A 27,877-nucleotide genomic window follows, 5' to 3' on the forward strand; every position below is an offset into this window, starting at 1 on the left:
TTCATTATCCCTCATTTCTCTGCTGTGGAACGACTTCAAGTATCCGGATTTAATGTACTACAAGAGGATGAGGATTCCAGGGGTAAATGCACATGGAGTGAGAAGTACACAGCGGAGATTCCCAAATAAAACCCGGAGCCTGAACTCCGAGCCAGGGCGCAACGAGGAGAGGGTAATGCTGCCACCAGGGGGCACTAGAGCTCACGTGCAGAGGAGGGGCTCATGCGGCCTCTCTGACCCTAGAAGATTGGAAGGATTCGGGAGGTGTCTGACACCTACTCCAGGCCCTCTCCTCAACGCCTACCCCACACCCCAGGGCCAGCGTCTTCGCAGGGGTCATTCTCGCAGAGGAACTTCGCAGTTCCCTTAGAGTTACTGCTGAGAAAACTTTCGTTCTGCAAAAGCTGACTGATCAACGACGTCTTGAAAAGACCCCATCACGGCTAGGTGAGTGGCTGCACGTTCAAACCTTCGGGGGCTCCCAAAAGGCCCCCACGCGCCGCCAACCCGCGGGCTAAGCGCCCAAATACCTGCGCTACCTAGCGTTTCCGCACGGTCCTAGAACGCGAGATTCGCCAGATCCCCTAGACCTTCCTCACTAAGCTATCAAGAAGAGGGCGGGGGCGGGAAAGGAGGGGAAAAAGGACCAGGCCGGAAAAGGGCCTTTAACCACCTCTCCGCGGTTGCCTCTGACTAATCTGCCCTGTAATGAAGCTGGTCCGGGGCTGCTTCCCACGCGCTGGGGCAGAGGCAGGGGTCCTTGGTCTCGACCTCTAGCATCCATCATCCTCTCTGCCCTCCATTAACGGCCCAGCAAGAAGCAGGAGCCGTTTAACAGCCCCCTTCCAGCTCTCACTGGAGTTTGATGTAATTTAAACCCGGACCTGCGGCTCGTGTGGGCTTCCCAACTCCCGCGCGCCGCCGTTTAACGTGGCAAACACTTCAGTCAATTATCCCCCTCGCAGAGCTTCTATTTAAAGAGACATTGTCAGGTTCTTAAGCCTCGGATCAGACCCGCTGCTTTCTGCTTCATATACAAAGACTCAAAACACGAGTTCTTTGAGGATGGGAAGAAATACAATTAAGCAAAGCCTCTGCAATCGTTCCACCCTGTTGGAGCACCCACGTGCAGGATGGGGGAGCTGGGAGGCGGTGAGGGCGGGGGAAGTGCTAAATCCTTTCCATTTCAGGCCTCTGAGAGTGAGAGGAAATAAGGCTGGTCCACAAGGGCTGAGACCTCAAAGATGGAACTCAAATGCCTGCCCCGAGGTGAGAACAGGCTGGCTCAGGAGCTTGGAGCTGGGCTGGTTAGGGGTTGGTGTGGGGCAATGACCCCACATTGTCAGCCAAGTTGGATCTTGGGTCTGCAAATGCTGTGAAGGCAGAGGCAGCTGGAATTACCCAGAAGCTCTTTCAAGGGACGACTGGCATTCAACACCAGGGGCTCTCCCACTCGCAAAATATGCTTTCATTGTCTAGAGGAAGGACTTTCTCAAAAAAAAACTTTACCCCCCGTTTCCTTCCTGATTAGCGCCCCCAGACCAGAATGGTTCCGAGGTCCTAGTTGGTGCAACGGGTGTCCACACTTAAAGGGGAGGGAGAATTGGGTGGAGTGCAGCATTACTGTCTGCATCACTAGGTAGAGGAGGCAGGCTAGGCCTTTGTTCCATGAGTTGACTCTTCTTCCTGCATGGCTGCCAGGGTTTAGGAAAACCGGTAAAGGGGAGGTGACCAGCCAGAAGCCAGCAGTATTCAGAACTGAGTCATAGGGCTGAGGAAAAGGGGTCTCTCTTCTTGGTTGGAAGCTGTAGCCTATGGAACCCATCTTCTACTCCTCACCTTCCAGGACAGCAAAGAGAGGCCTTAGGGAAACTGAGAGACCTAGGCAGGGAACACCAACAAGCACAAAAAAGAAGATAGGGAGGGCTGGTAGAAGTCTTGCCTTTGCAGTGGGGACAGGTTCTGGGATCACAGGCAGGACAATGCCAGGAAAGTGAGGGACCTGCAAGAAAGTGAAATCCCAGTGGTCCAGGGAAGGGGGAGTGGAGGGAAGTAGGTGTCAGCTTCCGCGCTGTTTACCGTTGAGCATGCAGCACCACAGCCTCCGTGCCGGCCTCCCAAGGCTGAGATACTGGCACCGAGTGGGCAAGGGCGTTGGCTTCTAACTCCGGCCCACTCTCAGGCCCTGATACCTCCCCAACCAGGCTGGGGATGTCTGGAGCTGTGGAACGTCGGCGCAAACCCAAGCGGCCAGAGCCGGGGTCGCCCTCTGGGTGGGGACTAAGCCCAATAGGGGGTTGCACTAAGGTTGGGGGCGCTCCCTCCAGCACCTCCTGGGAACGCCACCGCCCAGTCCCCGAAGACTGGGGCGAGTGTGGTCGGGCCATCAGGGCTCCCGCCCGCAGTCGAGCAGCCTCCTCCTCGGTCACAGCACCCAGCGCCAGGCTCATGCTCCGGCCCAGCTCAGGCCGCTCGCTGCCCTGAGCCCGGTGCCGGCCCGAGCTTTTGCCCCCTGAGCCAGCTTCGCCTCCGTGACCATGACCGCCAGCCGCTCTCGCAAAGCGCGCTAGAAGAGGCCGCGGTAGGCGGCGGGGGCTGGGTCGTCGGCGCTCAGGGCTGGGCGCGGGAGCCGGACGACCGGGGGGACTGTCGGAGTTGGAACCCCGAGCCGCCGCGGCGGCGGCTGCGCGGCCCCAAGGCCCGGTGAGGGCCTGTACGCAGGTCCCGTGGCCGCGGGTGGCGGCCAGCTGCAGCGCTGTGAGACCCGCACGGTTGGTGCGGTCGAGGCGCAGGCCGAGTCGGCGGAAAGAGCGCACCAAGAACTCGAGCACAGCCCCATGGCCGCATGCCGCCGCCCACATCACAGGGCTGTTGCCCGCGGAGTCCGCCGCTTCGGGGTCCCCGCTAAACTGCACCAGCAGCTGCACGGCGTCCAGGTGGCCGCGCTCGCACGCCAGGCTGAGGGCCGTGCGGCCGCGCTCGTCCCGCAGGTTCACCGCCGCACCCTGTTCCAGGAGTAGTCGCACGAAGCGCGCGCGCAGCGCAGGGTCCGGCAGCCCCACAGCCACCATGAGCGGCGTGCGGCCCTGCTCCGCGCGGCAGTCGATGATGCTGCGGTCCAGCGCGTCCAGCACAAAGCGGGCCAGGTGCACTTTGCCCGCCTGCATGGCCTCCAGAAAAGTGCGCGTACCCGCTCGGGGGCACAGGTCCTTGGGCTTGAGCATGGCCCTGGCCGCCGCGCCCAGGCGGCCCGGCAGCTCCGCACGGGGGCGCCCCTGTTCCCGCGCCCGGCCGGGTTCTTGTCCCCTCCGGTGCTCTGGTACGGCTCACTCAGCGCGTGGGTGGCTGCGGCCGAGGGTCTTGAGGTTCCCACTCTTATCCTCCCGCAGTTCCCGCGGCTCCTGGGTCGCACGCCTGGCGTCTCGCTGCCCCTTCCCTGGGCTTCCCGCCTGGAGGTGTAGGTTGCTCGCTGCTCCGGGCTCAGCGCCTGGCCCCCAAGAAGACTACGGGAGCCGAAGCTGGGCCCCCTCCTGACTCTCCCGCTGCTTTCCCCGCGTCCGGCTCCCCTCAGTCCTTCGTGGCTTGGAGCAGCGCCACTCATCCGCACCCGGGGCAGCCCCCGCTCCCCTGCTGAGAAGGTGGCGCCCGTCGTGCAAGCCTGCCTCCAGCCCTGGCGGGGCGCGCCGCTCCTCAAGCTGCTGGCGCCGTTCCTCCGCCTCCGCCCCTCTCGCGGGGGCCGGGCCACGCCGGGGCGCTTGCTCCTTACTTGGGGGACTCAGCGGCGCGGGAGCCACCGCCCTCCTAGATACCTGGCTTTATAGCCTCGGGGGTCACCATGGCAATGGCTGTCCTGGAAGCAGGCTGAGCCGTCAAGGCAGAAACCGACGGGGCAGAGAAGACTGTCCCTGACCCCCACCCCTTCCACCGGCCGCGAAGTTGGGGAGCGGCTTCTCCGCACTCTCCAGGGGCTGCCACGGCGGTTGCCAGGGCGGGGGCTGCTCGCTGGGAGCCTGGTGCACCCGACCAGGCCAATCCCAAAGTCAGTCTTCTTCCCGCCTTCCGCCCCCATAGAGTCGTGGCCTTCGGCTCCTTAGAAACTGGCGGGACCTCGCATCCGTCAGAGAAGACCGAGGTCAGCCCCTCGCGGTCCTGGTAGAAGGAAATGGGACCCCATGAGGGGAGAGCTGGACCACAAGCGAGCTGGGGTGGGGGCAAAAGGCTGAGGGGGAGTAAAGGGGGCGAGGGTTCCTGCGCTGCACTGCAGGTGGGGGACGCTCAGTCTGTCTGGGAACTGCCGCGCGGAGTGTAGCGAATCATGCACTCACACACGTTTGTACCTCCCGCACACGCTCACTTGGAGCGGGGGTAGCGAAGGGAGAGCGCGCCCTCCAGTCTCAGACGTCTCCAACCCTTGACAACGCGCCCACATACCAGAAACTGGCGGCCGAGAGGCAGGCGGAGCGGAGACGCGCGGCCAGAGCTGGCGCCTTAGGATCCGGGAGTGCTGCAGCCGAGTTAACAGCTCCCCCTGCTTCAGTTCCGGCCGCCACCCCGGACACACACAGAGATCTGCTACGACCCTGGCCTCCCTTTTGAGCACAAACAACGCCCAGACCACAGGGCAGGGCTCTGACTTGACCACTAGCCGACACCTTCTGAGAGGAAGGAGAAGAGAGCTCCAGTTCATAGGGTGTGGGAAAACTACTGCATCCCCTCTCCCTCTGGCGGGCTGCTCAGCCCTGGGGTGTGGGGGTGGGGTGTGCAGGCCTCAGCTAAGGGAAGTCAAGGTGCCTCAGAGACGCAGGGGGGTGGAGGGTGTGTACGGTTGGAATTGATATTTGTAAAGACATGAGTCAGGTATCAACTACAGAATTTACTGAGGATTTTCATGAGCCAGGTATTTGTTCCCAGCGGTGGGAAATGCAGAAGCAGAACTTGGGTTCTAGATGGAACAGACCTCCCGCCCAAGCAGGAAGACAAGATCAAGACTTAAAAAGTAGAGCTTGTTATCTGAGGGCTAAATATATCTGTTAAATACAAAACAGATAGCACTTAGAGGAAGAGATGGAGTTGTGGGGAAGGGAACTCTGGGGTCTTCTGAGGATAGGACTCTGGGGTGGTTTTCAAGGATGTGTGGGATCTGGCTGCTCAAGAAATAAGAAGACATTCCAAACTGGGTTACTGAGGCAAGGGCAGAGAAGCGGGCAAACACTTCAGGAAATAGAGTAAAGAAAAAAGATGTCCTCTGTCTAGGCAGAGCAGGATTAGGATGCTTTACAGCAGGAGGTGGGGGGTGAGGGGACTTGTGTCTGGAAAGAAGACAGTAGGCCTAGATGCATGAATAGCAAAGCGAGTACACTGTTTACACCCTGAGGTTTTTCTCTCTCTTCAGCTAGGCTTCAGGGATGCCTTCCTGGCATCCAAGACCCAGACATGGAGCAAGGGCTCCCACTTCCCTCTGTCCTGAGGGGGGAAGCATTTGATATATACCTGCACATACCCTACTCAAGGCTCTGCCAATTTTCTCTGTGTTGTTACAGAAAGGGCACAGTATTTAACATCAGTTAAATTCCCGCTTGAAGGCATTTACTAGAAAACTGTGGCTCCAGCCATGCCTATTGTCATCTGCAAAATGAAGGTGAGAGTACTAGCCCTGCCTGGTTCATGCAAGATCAAGCTAGAGGGCATCAGGGCAAGGGCTGCACAGGTACTCAGAATGCAGAAAGACCAGTCCCTATCCCCCAGACCCAGGGACTTCTTCTGGGGTGTCACCCAGGGGTGGGTACAGACTCTGCAATCCCAATAAGAGTGCAGAAACACTCTCCCTCTTTACTTAGATAGCAGAAGAAAGGCTTCCCTTCATGACTCAATTTCCCTTTTCTGCAGCATGAAGAAAATTGATTTTTTTCCCCCTTCTTTTTCTGTTTCCAGACCAAGGGATCTGGAATCTGTATGTGGCAGGCCAGTCTGACAAGCTGGGCAGTGACATACCCCAGGTAGTAGAGAGAACATGGAATGGGTACCTCCTTGGTCCTAAACAGCCATGCTCCCCTGCCACACTTGAGCCTCCCTGAGACAACCCTGTTTCATTTATGTTCCTGTTCCCTGTGGTGGATATGGAGACAGTTCCAGGGAAGAAGAAGCACTTGAGGCTGGGCCCCATTAGGGCCTCACCCTGGCCTGGCAGAGCATGCCATGCTGGGTACTCTGGAAGGATTCACCCCAGCTGGCACTGCCAACCCCACCAGGCCTGTGGTGGGATGGAGGGATGGTGCCCAGTCTCAGGCCCTGGAACCTTTGCTCTGACTTCCCTGTGGGCTCAGTATGTTCCGAAAAGAAAAGAAATAGCAAAGCTGAAAAAAGCTGAGACTTCGCTGCAGAGCACAGAGGCACCAACAGCCGGAATTAGAAGCTGTCTCTTAGGGAGCTGAAGGCTGACAGGAGATGGAGCTGAGGCAGGCAGGGGGCAGACAGGCACTCCACACTCTCCTCCCCTCCCACCTGCTGAGCCTCTCCTCCTGCCGGCCCAGGCTGGCAAAAGGGCTTCCTCCCAGGGGCAGCTCAGGACTGCAGTCTGCCACTCTGTCTGCAGCTGCCCCCCTTCCCAGGCCCCCCTTCTTTCCTCCTCTAGTGTCACCAGCCCCCTCACCCTGTCACGTTGCACCAGCTCAGCAGGGTTGGGCCTAGGGGCACGTGGCTGGGAGATCCAGAGAGCTTCTGGGGGGAGGGGAGGTGCAGGGGATAGGGTGAGTCAGCAGGGAACTAGCATCTGAATCAGCAATGGGATTGGGAAGGGGTAGGACCCTTCTCTTTAGGCAAAAGGTGAAACTGATGAATGATGCCTCAGCCCCACAGATACACAGCAGGAATGGAACCCAGGTGCCCTTCACCTGCCTGGGGCCCTGAGGGAAGACATCATCTCTTCCTCTGCACATACTCTACATCCAGAGCTTAAATCATCTCTGGGGCCCAGAAACTATGGCATTTTCCCAGGGGGCACCTTGCCCTTTTTCCAGAGGACAGAAAGCAGGGAGGCAGGTATCTGGCCCTGGCCTCAGGGGTAGCCCCCAGTCTGCTGTGCAGAGGCTACTCCAGGAGGCAGAACTGGATCCCCTTCCTCATTCCTGGGCTTCCCAGCTCCACACTGGGGCCCTGGAGACTGCCCTGCCTGGCTGAGAGGTGAGAAGGCAGCCTGTCCTTCTTCTGAGCAGCCATTGGCAAAAGCTGAGGGCTGCCCAGTGGGCTCTACTTGGTCCCACCTTATGCCCATGTGCCTGAGTCAGTGAGTTCCTCTAGGCCTGGGTCCTCCTCTCTGCATGGTTCTACCCTGGGGTTGAGGGGAAGATGGAGCAGCTGAGTGCCCAGCAGGAGGGTTGAAGACAGGGCACTGCCCTGGAGTGTAGGTGTCCCACCCTTGGCTATACCTAGTGTGTATGCAGGCTGATCAATCACAGACCATGCTCCTGTGAATGAGCTGGCCTCCTAGTCTCAACCTGCAACCAGAGAATGCTAGACTCCCAGAGGTCAGGCTCCCATAGGGATGTATATGAGGCAAGATAGTGGGGGGGGGGGGCTGTTTATTTTCTGAAGGCACAGGTGCTCAGAGCTAATGGTATTTGCTACAACTCTGATAAGAAAACAACCTCTTCCCGGAATCAACCCCCACCCTCCCTCTCCCAAGCCAGTGCATGTCCCTATTTGGGATTTGGAACTCTGCCCTATGTGCAGTGAATGCCTGTCCACAAGCCCCTCTCTAGCAAGTGTTGGGGTCAACCATAACTGCTTAGGGGCTCAAGAATCTGACCACTCTAAGTCTAACTAAAAGGTCCCAGGTGCCCTGAAGGTTTATGACTCCTCAAGAGCATAGGGGCACCTTGCACTAGGCTCTTCTGCTCCAGCTCTGAGGGTAGAGACAAGTAAGGGCCACATCTGGGTGGGGGTTGAGAAGAGAAATGACATCATTTTCCAGTGGCTGTGGCATCAGGGCCAGCAAAAGGGGAAGTGGATCCTCTACAAGCCCAGAGCAAGGCCATTTTCCTGGGCCCTGGAAGGGACCTCACCGTAGGGTTCAACTCCCAATGGTTTTTTTCCCCTAGCCTCCTTCATTTCAGGAACATTCTACTCCCCCCACTATCCCCATCCCCATTTCTTAGCTGTAGAACAGAAGCCAGGTTAGGCAGGAAATATTGAGACAGGCTTCTTTAGTAGAAGTAAAAAGGAGAAAAATAAATAAGTCTCATAGAGTCAGGAGAGAAAATGACGCTAACCTTGTCAGGCAACCTGAGTTGGGGTACATTCTAGGAACTAGGAAGCCTCTCCAGGCCTAGGAAAAGGGGTGAGCCAGGGTCTGGATGAGAGAGTGCCCAGAAGGCCGACCTTCCCTCACCACCAGCCACAGCCCCAGTTGTCTCAGCAGCCTGAAAGCCAGACAGATGAGGCAGCTTTTCCATGTCAGCCTCCCATCCTTCACAGGCAGGAGGCCAGGGAGGGACCTCAGCCTGGAATCCTGGGAACAGCTACCCCAGGGAGCTTAGGCATAGTGCCACACTTTGTATAAGATAGCTGACAATGAGACCAAATCAGGGCAGATGGCAGGCCTGAGATGGGGCCTAGAAGTATGGTGAGCTGCCCACCTTACGGCAGTAAGGATCGGAGTTTGGTCATTCTTGAACTACAGATGCTAGAGTGGAGGTTCCAGGAGTCCAGGCCTAATCCTCCAGGTGATAAAGCTAAACCCACAGTGGGGCACCACTAGTTTTACACTAGGAAATGTAGAATGGGTCCAAGACCCCAGTTCCTGCCTCCCAGTCGGTATTCTTTTGCAAACGTGACACTTATTCACAGAAGTGAAGGAGAAGGATGAGGAGCCGCATGTCAGATTAGAGGACCACTAGGCCCAGATGGCTCGTGTCCGGTGGTACATGGTCCCTGCCTCCTCCTCTGGCCTGGCTGTTGAGGAATTCTAAGGGAGCCCCACCTTCCCATAGCCTCAGAGCGATGGGGCCTTTCCTCTTGGGGATAATGGAGCCACATCCCAGAGAAGGATGAACATCCTTGCAGAATATCCTGGTGGAAACGGAGGCATCAGAGGCGGCTTTCCTGGGCTTCTGCATTTGCTGTGAGTGGGTCCTGCTCACACAGCTCCCTGGGGGCCCCAGAGGGCCTCTCAGGCTTGTCCTTGGCCTCGGAGGGGAAGCAGGCCCTCACAGACTCCTTCACCTCAGCCTCCAGGACCTTCATCCTGGCTTCATACTCTGTCAGCGCCTCCTGCTGGAACTGTAGGGACAGCAAAGACCACCACCTGGCTCAGGAAGGGCCTCCTGCCTACACTCCCTCCCCTGGAGAGCAGAGCAAGATGACCTGGGACTCAGTCTGTTCGGAGTGCTCAGGAGACTGGGGCGGAGGTGTGGGGCAGTGGAGCTCATCAGGGAGCCTCTCAGGTGAGTGGGCACTAACCAAACAAAGAGATCTGCAAAGCTGCCTCATGACAGGGCCTGAGGACCCCATAGGAACCGGAGCCTGGGGTCCCATGGTGAGAGGGGAGCCCCCCTCCCCCACCTCCTGACTAGCAGCTCTCTGGAGCAGGGCCCTTTGCTCCCTGGAGCCAGGCCAGCTCTGCTGCTGGCCAGAACAGTGGTCCTTATCACCTGCTTTTCCATCTCCCGGATCTGTTCCAGGCAGGCTGCTTGCTTCTCCTCTAGCCTCTCCTGGTGCTTCTCCAGGTTCCCTGTCATCTGGGTGGGAGTGAGAGGCAGGGACTCAGGACAGCACAGTCACCCTGGTTTGGATCCAGCTACAATCCTAGCTAACCAGCTGTAAGACTTTGGACAAATTCTTTAAACTTTTAAGTTTTTTTTTAAATCTGTAAAATGGAAATAATACTGTCTGTCTCATTAATTGTAAAGATTTATTTGAGACAGTTCATGTGAAGCACCTGGCTTAGTGCCTGGCAGGAGGTTAGGAATCAATAAATGGCAGTTCTGTCACTCTTGTTAATGATCCCAGGGGAGCTTTAGGTCCATTCTCAGCAGGGCTTCCCTTCCTCTTCCAACTCCGTAGAGCCCTAAGAAGCCCCTCTCACTCCCTCTCACCCACCTACCCCAATCCTTCTCCCCAGGCCAGGCCAGCTAGCCTATATCATTTCCATCCAGGGCAGCTGGCCAGAGACTAGTACCCTAACCTCCATGCAAAGGCCAGAACCCCTGGATGGCCCAGGGGCTCCCTCTTCCCTGCATCCCTAGCCTCATGGGCCAGTCTTGGTAGTGCATTACCTAAGGACAAAGTAAAGGCCTGGGGCCGCCCCTGCACTCCCGTGGAGAGCCTTTGTGCATGTGTGTGAAGGATGCAGCTCTTACACACCTGCTTGATGACCTGCACCACCTCCTGGATGTGGGAGTTGTTAATCTCTCTCTTCAACCTGTTGGGTGATCAGAGTTTCAAGGAGGGCAGGACGCCCCTGGGAAGATTACGTGAGACAAGTCTCTTCAGGGTGAAGGCAAAATGAAAAATCTGCCACGGGGCAGGAACCAGGCAGAGGCATAAATAAGGGGACTCAAGGAGGATTTGAAGGGCTCTCTGAGGGAAAGGCTTTCTCTCTAAAATGCACTGTTCTTCAAGGCATGTAGGTGGAAAGCTGCCATCTCAAGGTTTCTCCTCCCTCTTTGCATGCTGGATTTTCCCTTAAATTCTCCTTTCTGCTCAAATAGTGTTGGCATCTGTTTTGCCTAAGGAGAACACCCTTATCAGAGGTGATGAGAGTCGGATTAACTTTTGAGAGCCTGGGGACAGGCACATCTCCGGAAAGGGAGTCAGGATGCACGGGTGGGGAGGCCCCTCCCCATCTGGAGTGGGGACCCTGCTCAGCACTGGCCCTGGAGTCTGAGTCCTGGGCCTCCCTCCAGGGCTCACCTCTCCTGGGCCATCTTGTCTGTGGTGACCTTGATCATGGCCTGGATCCGCTCCAGTCTCTTGGCTTCCAGCTTTTTTTTCATCTCTTTCGTGTCACTGCAGAGACACAGGCATCAGTAAGATGTTTAATGGGGCTCCAGAGCGGGGGGAGATGAAAGTCCTGCATGGGAGGGAGGCAGTCATACCTCTCCGAGGCCTCCTTGAGGGTCTTCAGCTCTGCAGCCTGTTTCTCTCTGGCCAACTCCATCATCTTGGCGATTTGCTGAGGGAGGGAAAAGATGAGCTCAGCGAGAGACCTCTGTGGTGTGGACGGTGTGGGGACTTGGGCTGCCGCTCCGCCTCCCGCCCGGGCACCTCCGCCGCGTGCTGCTCCCTGCGCTTCAGGATGCATTCGTACTGCTCCTCGCCCTGGTGCAGCAGCTCCCCCTCCAGCCTGTCCTTCAGCTCCCGCACGCGCGCGCACGCGCCCTCGAGGCCCTCGTCCGGCGTGGCTCCGGAGGTCTCCTCGCAGAGCAGGGTCCTGCGGAGGCCACGTGGGGACAGGCCCTAAGCCCTCGGCCGCCCGCGCCCGCCCGCGCCGCTAAGGGCAGAGCAGCGCCCCCGCCCTTACCGCTTCTTGCGGGAGCCCTTGCCCGGGCTCAGCTTGCAGCCCCCGCCGCCGCCCCCCGCGCCCGGCGGCCGGAGAGCGGCCAGCTGCGCCAAGCCCCTCTGCAGCAGCTCCTCCCAGCGCCGCGCGCCGCGCCGCTCCAGGTCCCGCAGCTCCTTCTCGTGCCGCCGCTGCAGCTTCACGACGCCCTTCAGCTCCCGCAGCTCTTCTGGGCTGGCGGTCCGCGGCTCTGTGGGGGCCGGGGTGAGGCGCGCCGCCACCCAGCAGCTCCCTAGGGCACATTCCCCCACCCAGGAGTCCTGGACCTGCCCCAGGCTAGTCCCCAAGATCACGCCGAGTCTGCAGGCCTTACCAGCAGCTTCTTTCGCGGCCTCCTCCCTGGCCCTGGCCCCAGCTGCTGCAAGAGCCACAGGATGGACTGACGGGTGCCCCGGGGGCCTGCTTGCCTCAGCATGGCTCCTCCCCGGCCCCTGGGGGTAGCGGTCTGAGCCCCCTGCTGCGCACTTTCCCGGTGCTGAGGCTTCAGACGCAGTGGTTCCCTCCCGGATAGTCTTAGTTTTGTAAAGAGGTGCCACCAGGTTGGGACCTGCCTATAGGTGGGGCTGGAGAGGTCAAGGCTTTTCCAGTAGGTGGGAGGACCCTGCGGTGCATACCTGCTGACCCGTTGCTGGCTGGGGCCAATGTCCCGTTGACTTGGCCCACAGCTGGACTCCCAGCAGAGAAGGGCTTCTGTAGAGGGAGAACAGGTCGGGAAGGTGACCCTGGCCGCCCTCTCCTTGAGCCAGGGGCTCTGCTGGCTCCCTCAGCCTCCCACTGAGAGGCAAAACTCCCAGGGGCACCTGGCCAAGGAGCAGGCAACACAGACCTCAGGCAGACCTCCCATAGCTTCCTTGAGCTTCACAGACTTCTTATCATGGGCACTGAAGAACTTGATGGGATTGGCGAGGGCCACAGTGAGATCTGGGTGCACAGGGGCATCACAGGCCTGGTATGGAGATGTACCTGCAAGCCTCCCCCAGGCTCACCTATCCCAAGGTACCCTGTCCTACCCCCTTCTGCATGCTGGCTTGAGAGGAGGGAGGGGAAAGGGACAGCCTGGGGCTCCCAGCATGCTATGGGCTTCCTACCTGCCCAGGTGTCAGGCACATAGTCCTTCATCTCCAGGAAGACAAAGAGCGCAGGCATAGTGAGGGGCATGTTGCTCTCACTGTGCAGGCACAGATGATGGTATCCTGTCAGGCATGATGGGGTAGGCAGTGAGCCAGAGGAGCCCAATGTTCAAGACTTCTGGCTTTAGAGTCAGACCAGTGTCCAAGTCTGGCTCTGCACCTTCCTGGCTATGTGGCCTTAGGCATTTTACTTTAAATCTCTGAGACTTTCCTCAGCTATGAAATGGGGAAAATTGTGTCTATCTCATGTGGTTATTGCTAGAATTAAGTGAGAATGTGTGATAAGCCCTTAATTCATTTTAAGTGCCCAACAAGTATCAGCTACTTAGGAAACTGCCCCAGGAGTTCAGGAATTGGGTTAGGTGGTCATTAGAAGGGCAAAGTCCCCACTTCTGTCAGTTTCCTGGAGAGGTACTATTCCTGCCACACTCCTTAGAGCCAATAACAAGAGAGTTAGGTGAAGTCTCAGGGCCACCTCCCTGAAGCCACTGCACACTCTGGACAGGCTCCTGATGCTGGTCTTACTCTCAGACCCATGGGGAACAGCAAAGAAGGGCTCCTACCCTTACCAGAATTCAGGGCACTGATGGGGATGATGCGATGCCCAAGGAACTTGTTGCCTTCCTCCATCACAGCCACCCTGAGGGAGGCCAGCTCAGGCATCAGGATCTGCAAAGAGTTCAGGACACAAGCTGGTGAGGGAGAGGGTGGCCAAGCTGCCCCTCTCCCTGGCTCCAGAAGTCTTCGGGTCAGTGTGAGAATGTGGCAGGTATTAGCAGAGTTGGTGAGAACAGAGAGCACACTCAAGGCCACACACACAGATGTCGTCACAGCTCGTGCTGTAGCTGGTCCATGCAGGGGAGAAGGACTGCATTTGTAGCTCAGGGCTCTGGGGTCCCGGGGCAGACAGCCTTTGGCAGCTTTGACAGTGAGTATCCATGAGGGCAAAAGACCCCTGCGATTCCATGGGACCCTGCACCCTGGACTGGGCATTCATGTTCCTGACTCTAATCCAAACATGAACATGCATGGACACACAAAACCAGCCTACCCACGTTAAGTTTCTGTAAACTTGGTATTTGGACTCTTGCAGTTCAGGAGGGCCCAGAGTGAGGGGTGTGGAGAAGAGGAGAATAAAGGAAGTCCCTTTATTTAATTCCTCTTTTCTGTAAGTAGAGGCCAGGAAGTACAGCAGACCCCAGCCCCTGCCCTGCCCTGGCTCCCACCTTCTCAAAGACAAAGGGTTCCTCCTTCCAGACAGGATTGATGGAATTAGTACTAGGTGACAGCTTGGTGCGGTAGCGCCTCTTGGGGTCCCCAGGAAGGCCAAACAGTTCCACTTCAACATAGGTGCGCACACTACGTTCCGACAGGAACTGCCCAGAGATCACCTGGAGGTGGGGGCCAGGGGAGGCAAGCATCAGCCCCCACCCAGGCTCTTCCCCAACACCTGAGGCCTCTGGGCCCTCTCACTGAAGCACCCATTCTTGAGTACTGTGAGGAGCCCAGTTGGCTCCCACCACCAAGTAGAGGCTGTGAGGCTCCAGGGTTACAGCTAAGCGCCAGTGACCAGGGTACCTCAGCATTCAGGGAAGAGGTGTGGGCCTCCCCACCTCCCTCCCCAGGCAAGGGAGGAACAGAGCCCTCCCCAAGGGCCTGGGGCTCTGGCTGCCCCAGTCGGCCCACTCGTCTCCCCTCCCCCACCTAGCCTCAGCCCAGCCCCTTGGTTTCCATGGAGACCAAGAGGCAGCCTCCAGCGCTGAGGAGGAGGCAGTTTCCAAGGCAACTTGCTACTGCACGAACTGGCTGGGGCTGAAGTTTTCAGGATATCAAGGGAGGGGGTTGGGAGGAGGGGAGTGGGGCTCCTGTGTCTTCTCAAGACCCCAGTCCTCCAGGCCAGTGGTCCGCCTCAGGGCCTTGCCGTAATGGAGAGGGTGGTGGCTACCACCACGTCTATGCGGTCCACCGAAAAGGGGTTGAACTGCTTGTCCAGCCGGCGCATGAACTCATGCTTGAGGAGGTAGCCACTCTGCCCGTTGAACTCAAACAGCGCCATGTTCTGCTGCATGGGCAGGTCTTGGGGAACAAGGGCGCTCAGTGAGCAAGGCCCAGCCTAGGGCTGTACCCAGTCTCCATTTCCTTCATCTCCCAGCCCTTCCTGTCCTGTGGATGGGGAGGTTGGGGGGACTGTGAGGTAAGGGTTTCCCATGCCCCAGCCTGGCTCCTTAGGATGTCTCCTCTCTCGGGAAGGGTCCACAACCTTCCCGAGTCAGCAGGAGCAAAGCTACAATCAGTCCACAGGCTCACAGTGGGAACTGAGGCCGGGGGGAGGTGTTCACATAGACCCACTCAGGCAGAGCGGCCAGAACCCATGCCAGCACCCTGGCATCTTCACGTACATGCTTGCGTATGTGCAACCATACAGGCATGAGCTGATGCATCTATACCCCTAAACCCTCACACATCTGCACGTGCTCCCAGAGCCTAAACAAATATCAGGACCCCTCAGTCTGTTCTAAAGACACCCCCCTCCCAGGGTGGGTGAAGGTGAGAGTGGTTCTTAGAGGCCTGGGACTGCCCTCACCCATTGTCTGGAAGTTGAGGGCAACCATCTGGCAACCAGCATTCCAGAACATCTGGGGCATGTAGTTGGAGGAGTCCATGCGGGTACCCTTGGGGTAAATGCGGCTCATCTGCCACTTGTTGTAGCTGCCTCAGAGTATAGGAGCCCAGCCCAAGGCTGCCGGCACCAGGAAGACCCAACAGCCTCCACCCTCACCCCCATGAGCACTGTTCCCCATCCCTTCACCCCAACCAGGGACCCTGGCTATTGAGGCCTCAAGGATACTCCACAAATTGCACTGCAGCCTTGGAGAGCAGGTCATAAGCCTTGAGCTCTGTGAAGGATGAGATAACATAACTTTGGTTCTTCTCTGTGTAGGGAAGAAAGGGGAGGGGGAGATCAGGTCAGGCTGTCCCTTCCCTCAGCCCTGCCCTCCCTTTTGGGGCAGCTCCCTCCCCCGCAGAGCTCCCTCCAACCTAGCATTTCCACTGAGGCCCAAGGGTTTAGGGGACCAACCCCAGCCAGGAGAATGTGCAGATCAGTTTGGGTAACTGTGTATGCTGGGGGTAAGTTGTAGACAAAGTGGGTGCACAGCCAGGGGGTGTGTGCTACAGTCCTAGAGAGTGAGGGGTGAGGCCCTGGATCCTTGGATGGACACAGAAAGTGTGGGGAACATGCTAGGATGGGCGGCCTGGGTCAGGAATGTGCTATGATTACAGAAATGGAAGCATGGTGCAAGCTACCAAACAAGAGGGGTGCAAGCTACGCCGCTGAACAAGAGGGGTGTGGGGGCAGGGGTGAGAGGTATACACCAAGGGTACTCGCATTGGGCAGGATGGGGCTGCAGGCTGTGGGCGCAGGGAGGAGGGATCAGGGTTGCAGAGGTGTACACTGTGCACAAGTGCATGCAGAAAGAGGTGTTCGTGTTGGGGGCATGCATAGGATGAAGGGAATGCACTTGCATGTGTCCAGAAAAGCTAGTGGTAATGACCGTGAGTGTGCACAAAAAGGGGCCAGTGTGCACTGGCTGGTTTCTCTGCCAGAAGTGCTCATGCGCTGGCGCCAGGGCTTCTGGGCTTGGGCCAGCAGAAGGCAGATTCAGCCCAGGGAGCCACAGAACCTTTAGGAGCTACAGGCCAGCCAGTCTGAGGTGGCCTGTCATAAGCGACCTTCCTGTCACTGACATACACCAGAGCATTCTGCTTGGTGCCAAGTTCCTCAGGACAGTTCCCGGAAACTGGGAGCCACTGCCACTTAAATAAGCCCTTTGCCTGACTCTCCTGGGTATTTATAGACAGAGACCCAATCCCAGGGAGAAGGAGCCCCCCTTTTCTTTCCCCCACCCATCAAGCTCCTCTGGTGTCAGGACACACTTCTTAAGGGTCTTCTGAATCTAGCCTAACCTCCAGCTTACCCCCACCCTCCCATCATCATCCCCCATGCGAACTTACCGGCAGAGAACTCAAAGGAAATGAACTTCGTGGGCTGGATGTAATTGACTAGGCTGGACATCTCCTCATAAGCTGTCACCTCCAGGCCTGCTGTGCCCTATGTAGGAGAGAGGAGACTGGAAAAGAGGGCGAAGGTACAGAGCCCAGGGATGAGGCCCCACACCCCTGCCTGGAGGCTGTGCAGGCAGAAGGGCCTCAGGGCTCTGCCCACACACCTCATCCGACTGCATCTTCTTCAGCTCTTCTTCGTCCAGGTTTCCTGACTCCTCCTCCTCCTCCTCTTCCACCTCCTCCTCCTGCAGCTGAGCCCCTTCCTCACCTGCCCACACTGTCACACAGGGCTCCATCAGCGCCAGGGCCAGCCCTCCCGGCCCACGCCACACACCAGGCTGGCTCCCCAGCACATCCCCCACAGGCCCGGCCCCTTTCCCCCTTCCCACCTGCCCCCAGCCCAGCCCTCTCCCAGGCTGGCGACACACCTGTGTCCTCGCCCTGAGGGGCAGTGGCTGGGCAGCCTCCCTCAGCGCCCCCAACAGGCTCCTCGCTGGGGGCTGCTGGGCCAGAAAACTGGTTCTTCTTGTTCTTAATGAGGATCTTGCCTCGGAGGTCCTCAGGGCTGGGCAGGGGGACACCTGGCTTCAGCTGTGGGAGAGGGGAGAGGGTCAGACCCATCTCCTCGCCTTCACGGGGTAGCCTAAGCCCCTTCATACCAAGCGGTTCTCCAGCTGCCCCTTCCTGCTCCTCCAGCCTTGCCTTCCACCGCTCACCCCCATGCACCCCCATGCACTGAACTCCCGCCTGACCCAACTGACCCCATTCCGCACACAATGATGCTCTCTCTCACCTCTTCCACCTGCCTTTCCCCACTCTCACCAGGATAAATCCAGTTTCTCCTTCAGGTTTCAGCTTAGCCATCACTTCCTCCTGGAAGCCTTCCTTAACCCCAAGTACTCCCATAGATTACTATGGAATTGTAAGGATTGTATTACTAGTTGTAATGTCCCAGTTTCTTGTCTGTCTCCCTGCTAGAGGGTAAGCAACCTGAGGGCTGGACTGTGTGTCACTAAGGTACCCCCAAGCCAGCACAGTGCCTGACACATGGTAGGTGGGGGGATCCCAGTTCCACAATGCTCCCAGGTGGACCCCAGCGTCCTCTGGGGACATCTGCCTCTTTAACCTGGCCCCTACCCTGCCCCAGGCTCCCAGCCCCCAGGCCCAGATGCCCCACAGGGCAGTCCACTCACCGGGAACTTTTCCAGGGGCTCTGTGAGTAGCATTTCCCCAAACATGGTCCGGCAGTACTCGGCCATCTTGGCCTGTTGGCGGGGTCTGCAGGGAGCAGAAGTGGGGTGGGGATCAGCAGCTCCGCCCCCCTCTTATCCATCTTTCTGGGCCTCTAAGCTGAGTCATCCAGGGTGCAGGAGGTCAGGGAGGCAGAGGCACTGCCAGGAGAGCCTGGGATCCAAGGAGATTGAGGCCTGGGAGAGAGCTGGAGGGCATGGCTAGAGGCTGGGGATAGTTGGTGGGGAGGGAAGCTGCAGGCAGGAGATGGGGACAGGGTAGAGAATGGGGCTGAACCGCCTGGATACGCACGAGTCCACATGGTTTTCAAAGGACAGGATGACAGGATAAGGGGAAGTCTTAAAGGCACTTTCCGCAATAGCTTCAATTGCTTCCTGGAGGAGAAGGGGACTCAGTAGAGAGGAGGTCAGTGCTCCAGACATCCACTCCCCCAGTGGCATCCTTCCCCACTCCCCAGGCTCAATACCCACATAGAACTGGAGGGCCACTGTTGGCCCCTGTCTCCTCTGGTTCTCCTCATTCCCACAGTGGTCCAAGGCCTCCCAGCTGTCCTTCCTCTCTGCTTCACTCCCCCTACCCTCAGAAAGCTTGTGGCCCAGGGCCCTTCCCTAGTGCCACAGCCACCAGCCTCCACACACCAGAGTCTCACCTTGAAGTAGATGTCTGTGGTCATGGTGAAGCCGTGGGTGATAATGGGCTCCTCGTCGGGCGGCTTCCCCTTCCAGCAGTCCAGCTCCACGCAGCGGCAGCCAGCCAGCAGCACCTGGCGGTACATCTCGGCAGAGGAGAGGCCTGAGAACTGGCCAGCTGAGCCAGAGGGAAGGGGAAGAGCTTCACTCAAGGCCCATCCAGCTCTTTCCCACCTGACTCATGCTCTATCCTATTGGGAGCCCCAGGGGCAGCCTCTGTGAGGAATTCTGAAAACAGAAGCAGCCCATCAAAAGAGAGGTCAGCAATGAGGTGACTGGGGCCCACCTGTCAGGTAGGTGTTGTGTGAGGAGTTGATAAAATAATGATTGAGCGGCTGCATCATGTCGTGGTGGAGCATCAGCTTGTCCTGGGCCACCACGCTGTTCTCTGGCCCACAGAGAAACCATACCATGCCCTCGGGTGACAGCTGACCTAGGGGGAAGGGGACAGCTGTCAGGGCCACAGCCCAGCGCCCAGAGCAGGACAGGGTCCCCATTCCTTTAGTCCTCACCCCTCTGCACGTTGATGCCACTGGGTTCATACTTGTCGATGAGGCCCCGCACCTGGTCAGGCCGCGCTGGCGGGAACAGCAGGGAGTTGAGGCGGGAGTCCCTCTGCTTCTGATTGATGAATTGGGTCAGGTGCTCCTTGGTCATGTAGGGTTTGGCCTTGGCGTGGCTGCAAGCCAGAGAGATGAGCTCAGACAACCCCCTTCTCCAGTGAAGTCACCTAATTCCCAGTATGGCAAGTGGGAATTTTAGCCACTACTTCTTTCCCATGCCCAGCCCAGTCCCAGCTCACTAGGAAGTGAAGATCTCGTCTATTTCTGGCCGAGGACAGAGGCTCATGAGGAAACTCTTATAGACGGATTCTGGGAAGTCCTCAGGATTGATGGCGTCATTCTGGGGGAATAGTCACCTGATCACTCCTGCCCCCACCTTCTCAGAGCTAAGAACCACAAATGAGGCCCAGCTCTGTGCAAGGGGGACTGGCTCAGAAGCAGGGCCCAGGGCAGATAGAGCAGCAGCAAGCACAGCCCTGGACACCCATTTCAAGGCCCCTGGCTGCTGAGCAGAGAGCCTACTTAGCTGGTTTGCCTTGCCCTGAATTTGGCCACAGGCTAGTCTCTTGGCAGGGACAGAACTGGAACTAAAAATGACCAGAACAGGGAGGAAAGGAGGTTAGAAGTAAGTTGTATGGCTTGCAAGAGCAGTGAGCTATCTTTCTTTTAAGTGGAGGGCAAATTTTCAAAAACAGAAGCAATCTGAATATAAACAATGTACCAACCAACAGAGCCCCAAGATGCAGGAAGCAAAATCTGAGAGAACTGAAGGGAGAAGTAGACAATTCAACAGTAATGGTTGGAAGCACCAAAAAGCACAAGGAACAACAACAGAAAAGAAAAATTAGGCTTCATCCAAATTAAAAATGTTTGTGCTTCGAAAGACACCATCAAGAGAGTGAAAAGACAACCCACAGAATGGGAGAAAATATTTGCAGATCAGTTCAGTATCCAGTAAGGGACAACAACAGTAAAAAGGCAAATAACCCAACTGAAAATGGGCAATGGATTTGAATAGACATTTCTGAAAAGAAGTTACGCAAATGACCGATAAACACATAAAAAGATGCTCAATATCATTAGTCACTTGGGAAATGCAAATCAAAACCACAATGAGCTACCACTCACTCCCACAGGATGACTTAAAAAAAGACAATAACAAGTATTGGTGAGAATGTGAAGAAATCCCATCATCAGTGTTGGTGGGATTGTAAAATGGTATGGTCACTTCAGAAAACAGTTGGCAGTTCCTCAAAATGCTAAATGAATGGCTACCACATGAACCAACAATTCCAGCATTAGGTACATACCCAAGAGTATTGAAAACATATACCCAAACAAATTGTGTACATGAACGTTCACAGCATTATTATAATAGCCAGAAAATGGGAACAGACCAAATGTCCATCAACTGATAAATAGATAAGCAGAATGTGGTATATTCATACAATAGAATATCATTTGGCAATAAAAAGAATGAAGTGCTGACACATGCTATAACATGGATGAACCTTGAAAACATTACACTAAGTGAATGAAGCCTGACATCAGAGATCACATATTACATAATTCCATTTACATGAAATGTGCAGAGTAGGCAAATCTATAGAAATAGAAACAGAAGATTAGTGGCATTCAGGGATTCTGTGCCTCTGCATTCCTTCCCAGAAAAACCCATTAAGTGTCTTCCAAGATCATCCTGGCAGGCCAGCATCAGTCTTAGTTTGGAGCAGGAGGGTCTAAGCAGGAGAACCAGACTGGATCTTGGATCCATCAGCTCCAAAGACAGGTCAGTGGCCCCTATTGGGACATAAGCAGAGCTGACAAATAAGGAGGACTTAGCCAAGGTGGGAGACCAGGAGGCAGAAGGAAAAGAGGGTGAATGTATACGGACTGCAGGAAGCAAAACTGGCGATAGGGCCCTCAGCAAGAGACCCTTTCCACCCCCCTTCTGGCCTCATGTCTGCATCCCCTGTAACTGATTGCATCACGGGGTCACCAGCTCCACAGAACTGTGATGGAGGAATTCATGTGGACAAGCAACCAATGAGGTCTTAGTTTTATTTATAACAGGAGAAAGACTCCATAGGATGCAAGTGGAGCCCTATACAAAGGCACTGGTCAAAGGGGAAGTGGGGGGTGTGCTGAGATCTGCTCCCCTGGCCAGGCATAAAGCCTGGCTCAGGGCTGTGCCTGTGCAGAGGGCTCCACATAAGACACTTCATGGGGTGACCCATACAACTTGTAATTAAAAATTACTTACTTAACTAAAAAGAAAGGAAATAGTATTTTCCTGTGTCGAGCTGAAGTCCATGTCCTGGCAGCTTCCACCCTTGGTTCTGTTCCTTCCCTCTACACCCTGTAGACCTAGTCCCTTCCAGCAGCTTTCAGATCCCTGCCTTTGTCCCTGCTGACATTTTCTCACCCCTCCAAGCTGAAAACATTCACTCTCAATTTCCCTTCCAAGGCTAAGAATGAGAATACACCCACCCCGGCTGCTTGCCCTGAATGGGGTCCACTGCCCACCATGGCCACCCAAAGGGAAGGGGCTGCAGAGCGCCTGCTGAGAACCCAGGCCCCTCATCCCTCTTGCTCCGGCTTTGTCTCAGTGCCTTGTGACAGAAACCAGTGGCTCTGAGGTTAGATGGCTTTCCAGGCTGTTGGCCAGGGTGTACAGTCATTCCTGTCCTCCACACCTGACTCCAGGCTTCACCCTGTTACCCTCCTGTCAGAGCCAGCTCAGGTGAGAGGGAGGGGTCTGGGGTCAGGGGGTAGGGGAGGACTCACCTTGCCTTTGGGGAGGTGGCAGGCACTAAGGGCAGTTTCTACTCGCTTGCGATCAGCAGGAAACATCTGGAAAAAACTGAAAGAGCAGAGAAAGGCACCAGGCAAAGAGAGGGATCAGGCCTGGAAAGGGAAGGCTTTGGGGAGCTGGGCAGAAGTAGGGGAAGAGTTGGGGAGACTCACTTCTTCACAGGGATCTTCCCTTCAGTGCTGAGCTGCATCTTGAGCTTCACCAGGCTGGCAGGGCAGAAAGGAGCTTGTCAAGGACCTGGGTTGGCATGTAGCCGCACGCTAAGGCCAGACAGACGGGCACTTACATCTTGTCCAGGAAGGTGCTGCGGGAGGCATTGGCCGTGAGCGGGTGCTTCACCAGAGCCAATATGTCCTCAGCCCAGTCCTGTGGGGCCCCAGAGCACAGCAGTCAGGCCCCTGGCCACAAAGGTGCCCCCACCCCCTGGGGCCCAGGCCTGTCAGTCAGGAAATCCAGGCTATATCCCAGGTGCCAGGCCCCAGGCCAGGTGCCTCCAAAGCACCTTGCCCACATTCTCTTTGTAGGAGACAAAGTTGTGGAAGGTGAGGTCCACCATGTCAGGGCCAGACACCACAGTGAGTGTCTTCAGCAGGAAATTGTTGTCAGGAAAGTCCATGTTGAAGACATCCCGGAGCTTCTGGCTCTGCAGCAAGTGGGGACGTGGTTAGCACCAGAGGTGTGCCTCCATCCCCTTCCAACCTGGCCTTCCCTGTCCCTCCCGCCTCAGCCACCCTGACCTATGGCCTGATGGGATGGGATCGCATCCATCTGAGGAGCCACAGGCCTCAGCATCTTCCTATCCCTGACTTCAGGGGCTGGAGCAGGGAGGGAGAGGCTAACAGGAAGAGATTAACCAAGGTGGTGGGGACTGGGAGTTCTGTATATTTTGTTTGCCATTTTCCTTCTGAAGAAGAATTCTTAGCTCCCTGTCTCAGGGAGTCCTGTGTCCCACCAATCCCTTCCTCTGATTTTCCTACCAGCATTAGGCAAATACAGGCAAACCAGTTGGGAGGTGAGGGGGGTTCAAGCAACAACTCCCAGACAATCTGGAGTCCTCTAGGGTCAAGAGCTGGCCACACATCTCTCATCACAGTGCCTTGGGACTGAAGTTCTGCAAGCCCAGAAGTGGCCACTGCCCTTCCTCCACTCCGGGGGAGCCCCTGCTGCCCAGCCCAGGGCCCGCGCCCGCACCAGAGATCAGACTTCCTCCCCCACAGGACTCCTGCTTTGGCCCCATGGAGCTGAACCTGGGCTGCTACTGGGCCCACCTACCTTGGGCATCTTGGCAAACTTCCCAAAGCGGGTGTCCCGGATGCTGGTGATATCCAGAAACTCCATCTCCTGAAAGAGGCCCCAGCGGGAGCAAAGAAGGGATGTGGACAAAAAAGGCAGGTCAAAAATGGAGAACAGGGAGGAGGGAGCCTCCACACTGCTTCACATCTCAGCCAACTGCCTTCTCTAGATGCCAAGACTGGACCCCAACTCTCCCTTGCCACTGACCAGATTCCGCCTACTCATGGTGACCCTCCCCCCTTCCTCTCAGTCCACTCAAATCACTCAGGAGCTGTGGCCTTCAGCCTCGCCCCATTATCCTGGACTCCCCACCATGTTCCCCGTCCCTTCCTTTGTCCAGGCACTGAGACCCTTCTCGGATCTCTGTCTGAGCCTTGAAGTTCATCCAGAACCACAGGCAGAGAATCAGCCTTCAGTGACGGATTTTTTTCTTTCTCTTTCTCTCTAAAGGAGCATCTGGGCCAGAGGCAGCCATGGTTAGAATGACTGAATCCTCCCTCCCAAAGCAAATAGGTCCTGCCCACAGGAGATCCCCCAGAGCCGCCCTTCCAGGGTGTTCTATCTATATACTCCCCAGCCTTCATGCTACTACCCCTGTACCATCAAGAGGCTGCTTTGACTCAGCGGGTCAGTAGGGGCTCCAAGCCAGGGTGGTAGGGGCTGCCTCACCTTACTCTGATGTGTCCAGTATAAGTAATAGCCCTTGGGATCCACACGGAGGATAACTGGGGAGGCTACTGTAGTTTCCTGCAGAGAGAATGGGTCAGCTCTCTGCTCTGAGACTTCAGGCCAAGCTCCCCCAGTCAGGGGTTTCAGAGCTCACCAGCTCCCTAGGAGGTGGCCTTCCTGGGAACCTTCAGGCATTTCTCTTTGTTCTCCAGAGCTATGGGCTGGCCATGACCCTTGAAAGCTCTGAACCAGGGCTGGGGAGGGGAAGAAGATTATAAATAGCATTTCTAGAGGAGAAGAGGTTTCTTCTCTAAACCCCAAATCGAAGTTCTCCCTCTAGACCCCAAACAGGGTCTTGTCTCCCATGTCACCCCGTTTTCAAGGGCCACAGCTCAGCCAAAGAGGTACAATGTCTCTCCCCAAGACTCGACACCCACTCAGGAGAGCCCAACACAGTGAGGGCCAAGCGCCCAGGCCCCGCACTTGCACCCGTGACCCTGAGCAGTCCAGCTGCAGCCTAGCATCCTGCAGTCCACGCCCTCCCTCCGTGAGCCACCCCCAGCCCGTCCACCCAGCCATCTGCAGACCCCGAGTGCATTCCCACCTCCAAGCCTAAGCACCCAACCCTCTCCTGCCTGAAATACTTTCAAATATCAGCCAAGCCTCATCTTCTGAAAAGCCTTCCCTGAAACACGCTTTAATGAGGGGAGGGTGGCTGATTTGCAGACCTAGGTGCCCATCCAGGAAACCCCCAAGCTCATGGACTCCAGGGAAACAGGCTTGTGCTAGACCAGGAGCTTGTGTGTTGGCCATGAGCTCAGTGCTCCATGCCGGCTGAAGGACCGAGTGAAGGATGAATGAGCTTGATTCTAAATTCCTGTCCCACTCACAGAGCATGCAGGCTGCCTTTTATTTTGATGGTCTGTATGCACTGATCATGGGATAATAAAACTGAAGTCTCCAGCAAGACATGGTAGTTGTTGCACGCCCAACCAGACCACATGCAGAATTTACAAAAGAAATGGTCCAAAAAAAGGTTCTTAGGTCAGGAATAGTTAGAGTATTGGAGGAAGAACACTTGGGGAGGAGGCTAATTTTGGAGAAAGCTGAATTGTGAGCTCCATCCCCTTCCTGCCCCGATGGGAGGATTGGGGGTGCCTGACCCATTACCTTAGCCTAGTGAGGGGTTCAGCTGTACCTGGAGAGTTTGGTCACCCCTACACTTGTGGGTCATATAGCCTGGGGTTTGACTCCTGCCCAGGAAAGTGACTTTTGGAAGCAGAGAGATGCTGGTTGGACTAAGGAGCCTGAAGCCACAGAGTCAGTTGGAGTAAAGAACAGTGAGTGTTTTCTGGGGTCCAGAGTGGCATACAAGAGAGGGGACAGAGGCCCAGGCTACAGGGAGCTGAAGGTGGTAACTCTATTCCGAGAAATAATATCAAGTGACCTCCCAAAGTAGACTTGGCAAGAGGACCCTCACGTGAGAGATCCCCAGTTCAGGGGGCAGGGTCTCTTCACTTTGAGGAGGACCCTCAGAAATGGCCACCAGAGAAAAAATAAGCCCTAACCTCTGCCAGGCTCAGGGAGCACAAGCCAGCTGATGACAGCACCAGGTCAGTGAAGAACGCTGGTACCACCTTCCCTCCTCTTTCGCTGTACCCCATCCCTAGTGGAGCCTGGAGGAAGACCAGGGAATCCAGCCACAGGCTTTCCAGAGGGCCTACAGCCCACCTGAAACCATTCCTAGATGAGAAGGGCAGAAGACATCATTCTAAATTAAGGTTAGAGTTTTTGAATTGTAACTAGTTTCTGAAATAAGACTGCGTTTTGTGAGGAAAGGGGGTCACGGGATTGTCTCTTCCCCAAGAGCAAATGGAATGTCTTGTGACTGGCTGATTTTCTTTCCAGAGTTCAGAAGGAGAGTGTTTCGCATCAAATACACTGTAAAGGAGCCATGGGAGTCAAGATCAAGTTGGGAGTTGATTACATCCTGTGCAATGTGCTTATTCAATATGGTGAAACATGCCCAAGTCTTCTCCCAACAGGGCGGACCACAGTCTGAGAGCAGGGTCCTGTCTCACAGATGCATGTGCCTGTGACTGGGCTTGGGAGGTCCTGCTCATGGAAGTTAGGATGCAGGCACTGGCTGGTGCCCTGCCTTAGGGAGAGGAATGGGGCAGCCAGGTACACAGGTGCTGGGTTGCAGAGAAAGCCACATAGCATGTCCCACACCTAACGACCCTCCACCCAGTCAAGTTACACAGACTTCCCAGAGGAACTGAGAGAGGCCACTTCATTTTTCATTCTGAGCCACTTCCCTCATTCCACAGGCTCCTGGGACATGCCACCGCTGTGCCACACTGACCACACCACTTCATGAGAAGCAGAAAGTGTCCTGCCATGAGCTGCCTCCCCATAGTTATGGCAACTAGATTACTCAGCCTGCTGCAGCTCTGAAGGGCTAAGAACCCCAGGCTGTTAACGCCCAGATGGAGAGCCCCTTCATGCCACCTATAAGGAGGATGAGCCAGCCCTAATGGCCCTCTCCCCTTCCCCCAGGCCTTTATGCTCCCTTCCTAGGACCAGCCTTCTCTGACTTGCACACTGGGCCAGCCCAGCAGCCTCCCTTCCCTAGAGGAGGAGCCCCAGATTTTGACAGCAATGCAACATTTTCAGGATCTGGGAAGACCAGAGACTGGGAAGCAGGCCCCAGTTTGAGAAGGAGCAGACACAGAGACAAAGGTGCAAGGGAAAGCAGAGCCTTCCCCTCTCCTCTGCAGACAGGTGGGGGTCAGGGAGCCAGGCAGAAAGCAGCCAGCAGAAGCAGAAGTTAATCATTCCCTCACAGGCCCCTGGGAACAGAGGCCTCCAGTTCTCACTTAGGGTCCAGGGGCCTTCTGTGGCTGCCCCAGAGCCACTGAGGGGAGCAGACCTTCCCTGGCACAGGGACAGGGTCAGGTAGGGAGTGGGGAAGGATTTCAGGCTGGGCATCTGCTGGAACAGGAGCAGAATGTCTATGCTGGCAGTAGGGGCCTGGCTCGCCTCTGCCTCTGGCCCTGCCTCAGCTCTGGGGCACACTTGCCTCCCTCTGACACGGAGACCAGGAGCAGTGAGCCCTGTCCCTCTTGGGGCTGGAGGAGGCCTGACCCACACCCAAGGAAACATCCTCCTGTGACCACCCAGGCAGCCACCCTCTTGTCACATCCAGACCCAGAGCCTTAGTGCAGGCAGCCCGGGGACACATGCTCAGGGCACACACCCTCACCCCCGGGGTTTGTTTATCCAGCCAGCTGTGGCAGCTGCCTGGCCAAGCCACACAGGCTCCTGGGTCCCCGCAGACATAAGCCAACCCACTCACCCTGGCAAGGCCCCTAATAGCCAGCCCCACCACCCCAGGTCCCCTGCTGCCCGCTGCCCCTGCCCCACTCACGTCATCCCATTTGATGAAACGTTCCCCTTGGCTCAGATAAGCCTTCACAGTGGGGGGCAGCAGGACATGGTTGAGCAGAGACATGGTGCCAAGCGTCCGTCTTTGGAGAGGCTGTGCAGGCCCAGGGGGCAGGAGGAGGGAAGGAAGAAGGGCAGCAGGGGGGAGCCAAGCTGGGCTCACATGGCGCCCGCCCCACGGCCTGCCGGACGCCTGGATGCTCCTTTGGCCCACAGGTGGCAGGGGCCGGTTGCAGAGCTGAGTGGGGCAGCCAGAGGCCCATCTGCCTTTTAAAGCAGCCTCCTCCCGCCCGCCTGCAGTGGGGGGCTGTGGTGACAGCTCCTGCCCAGGGAGGCCGGGCTCCCTGCCTTGAAGCCCCCGCCCAAAGCCTGTGCCTCAGCACTTCCTGCTCAGGGCTTCC

General features: G+C 56.7%; 2 protein-coding genes and 1 long non-coding RNA gene across 16 annotated transcripts; 1 reads left to right on the plus strand and 2 right to left on the minus strand.

Moving 5' to 3' along the window:
• Positions 1-118: 118 nt before the first annotated feature.
• Positions 119-9,639, plus strand: LOC118931397 (uncharacterized). Its single transcript, XR_005032360.2, has 3 exons — positions 119-447; positions 5,932-5,996; positions 9,232-9,639. It is a non-coding gene; the product is annotated as an uncharacterized LOC118931397 (long non-coding RNA).
• Positions 1,932-4,190, minus strand: ANKRD63 (ankyrin repeat domain 63). Its single transcript, XM_036923878.2, has one exon. It carries the CDS (start codon positions 3,222-3,224, stop codon positions 2,076-2,078), a length of 1,149 nt encoding a protein of 382 aa, XP_036779773.1. The 5' UTR covers positions 3,225-4,190; the 3' UTR covers positions 1,932-2,075.
• On the minus strand, positions 6,089-27,841 carry PLCB2 (phospholipase C beta 2). Of its 14 annotated transcripts, XM_057488668.1 has the most exons (33): positions 27,460-27,548; positions 24,184-24,272; positions 24,030-24,107; positions 23,340-23,408; positions 22,570-22,710; positions 22,354-22,433; positions 22,220-22,273; positions 22,040-22,115; positions 19,492-19,592; positions 19,202-19,368; positions 18,976-19,122; positions 18,650-18,807; positions 18,292-18,374; positions 17,943-18,027; positions 17,178-17,340; positions 16,914-17,026; positions 16,699-16,795; positions 15,533-15,617; positions 15,269-15,393; positions 14,606-14,760; positions 13,911-14,075; positions 13,254-13,353; positions 12,643-12,747; positions 12,355-12,475; positions 12,169-12,244; positions 11,868-11,985; positions 11,519-11,744; positions 11,263-11,428; positions 11,094-11,170; positions 10,909-11,004; positions 10,360-10,417; positions 9,648-9,734; positions 6,089-9,276 (listed from the first exon to the last, which is right to left on the minus strand). In XM_057488668.1, exons 4-33 carry the CDS (start codon positions 23,403-23,405, stop codon positions 9,085-9,087), a joined length of 3,483 nt encoding a protein of 1,160 aa, XP_057344651.1. In that variant the 5' UTR covers positions 23,406-23,408; positions 24,030-24,107; positions 24,184-24,272; positions 27,460-27,548; the 3' UTR covers positions 6,089-9,084. The 14 variants fall into 14 exon arrangements, 8 of the variants coding, with proteins under 8 accessions (XP_057344651.1, XP_057344652.1, XP_036779760.2 ...); XM_057488669.1 differs by lacking the exon at positions 24,184-24,272 and having other exon boundaries at positions 27,460-27,841; XM_036923865.2 differs by lacking the exon at positions 24,184-24,272 and having other exon boundaries at positions 11,868-11,912; positions 12,381-12,475; positions 27,460-27,840.
• Between the last annotated feature and the right edge of the window lie 36 nt (positions 27,842-27,877).

The sequence above is a fragment of the Manis pentadactyla genome, chromosome 11 (genome assembly GCF_030020395.1).
Source record: "Manis pentadactyla isolate mManPen7 chromosome 11, mManPen7.hap1, whole genome shotgun sequence".
Lineage (NCBI taxonomy): Eukaryota > Metazoa > Chordata > Mammalia > Pholidota > Manidae > Manis > Manis pentadactyla.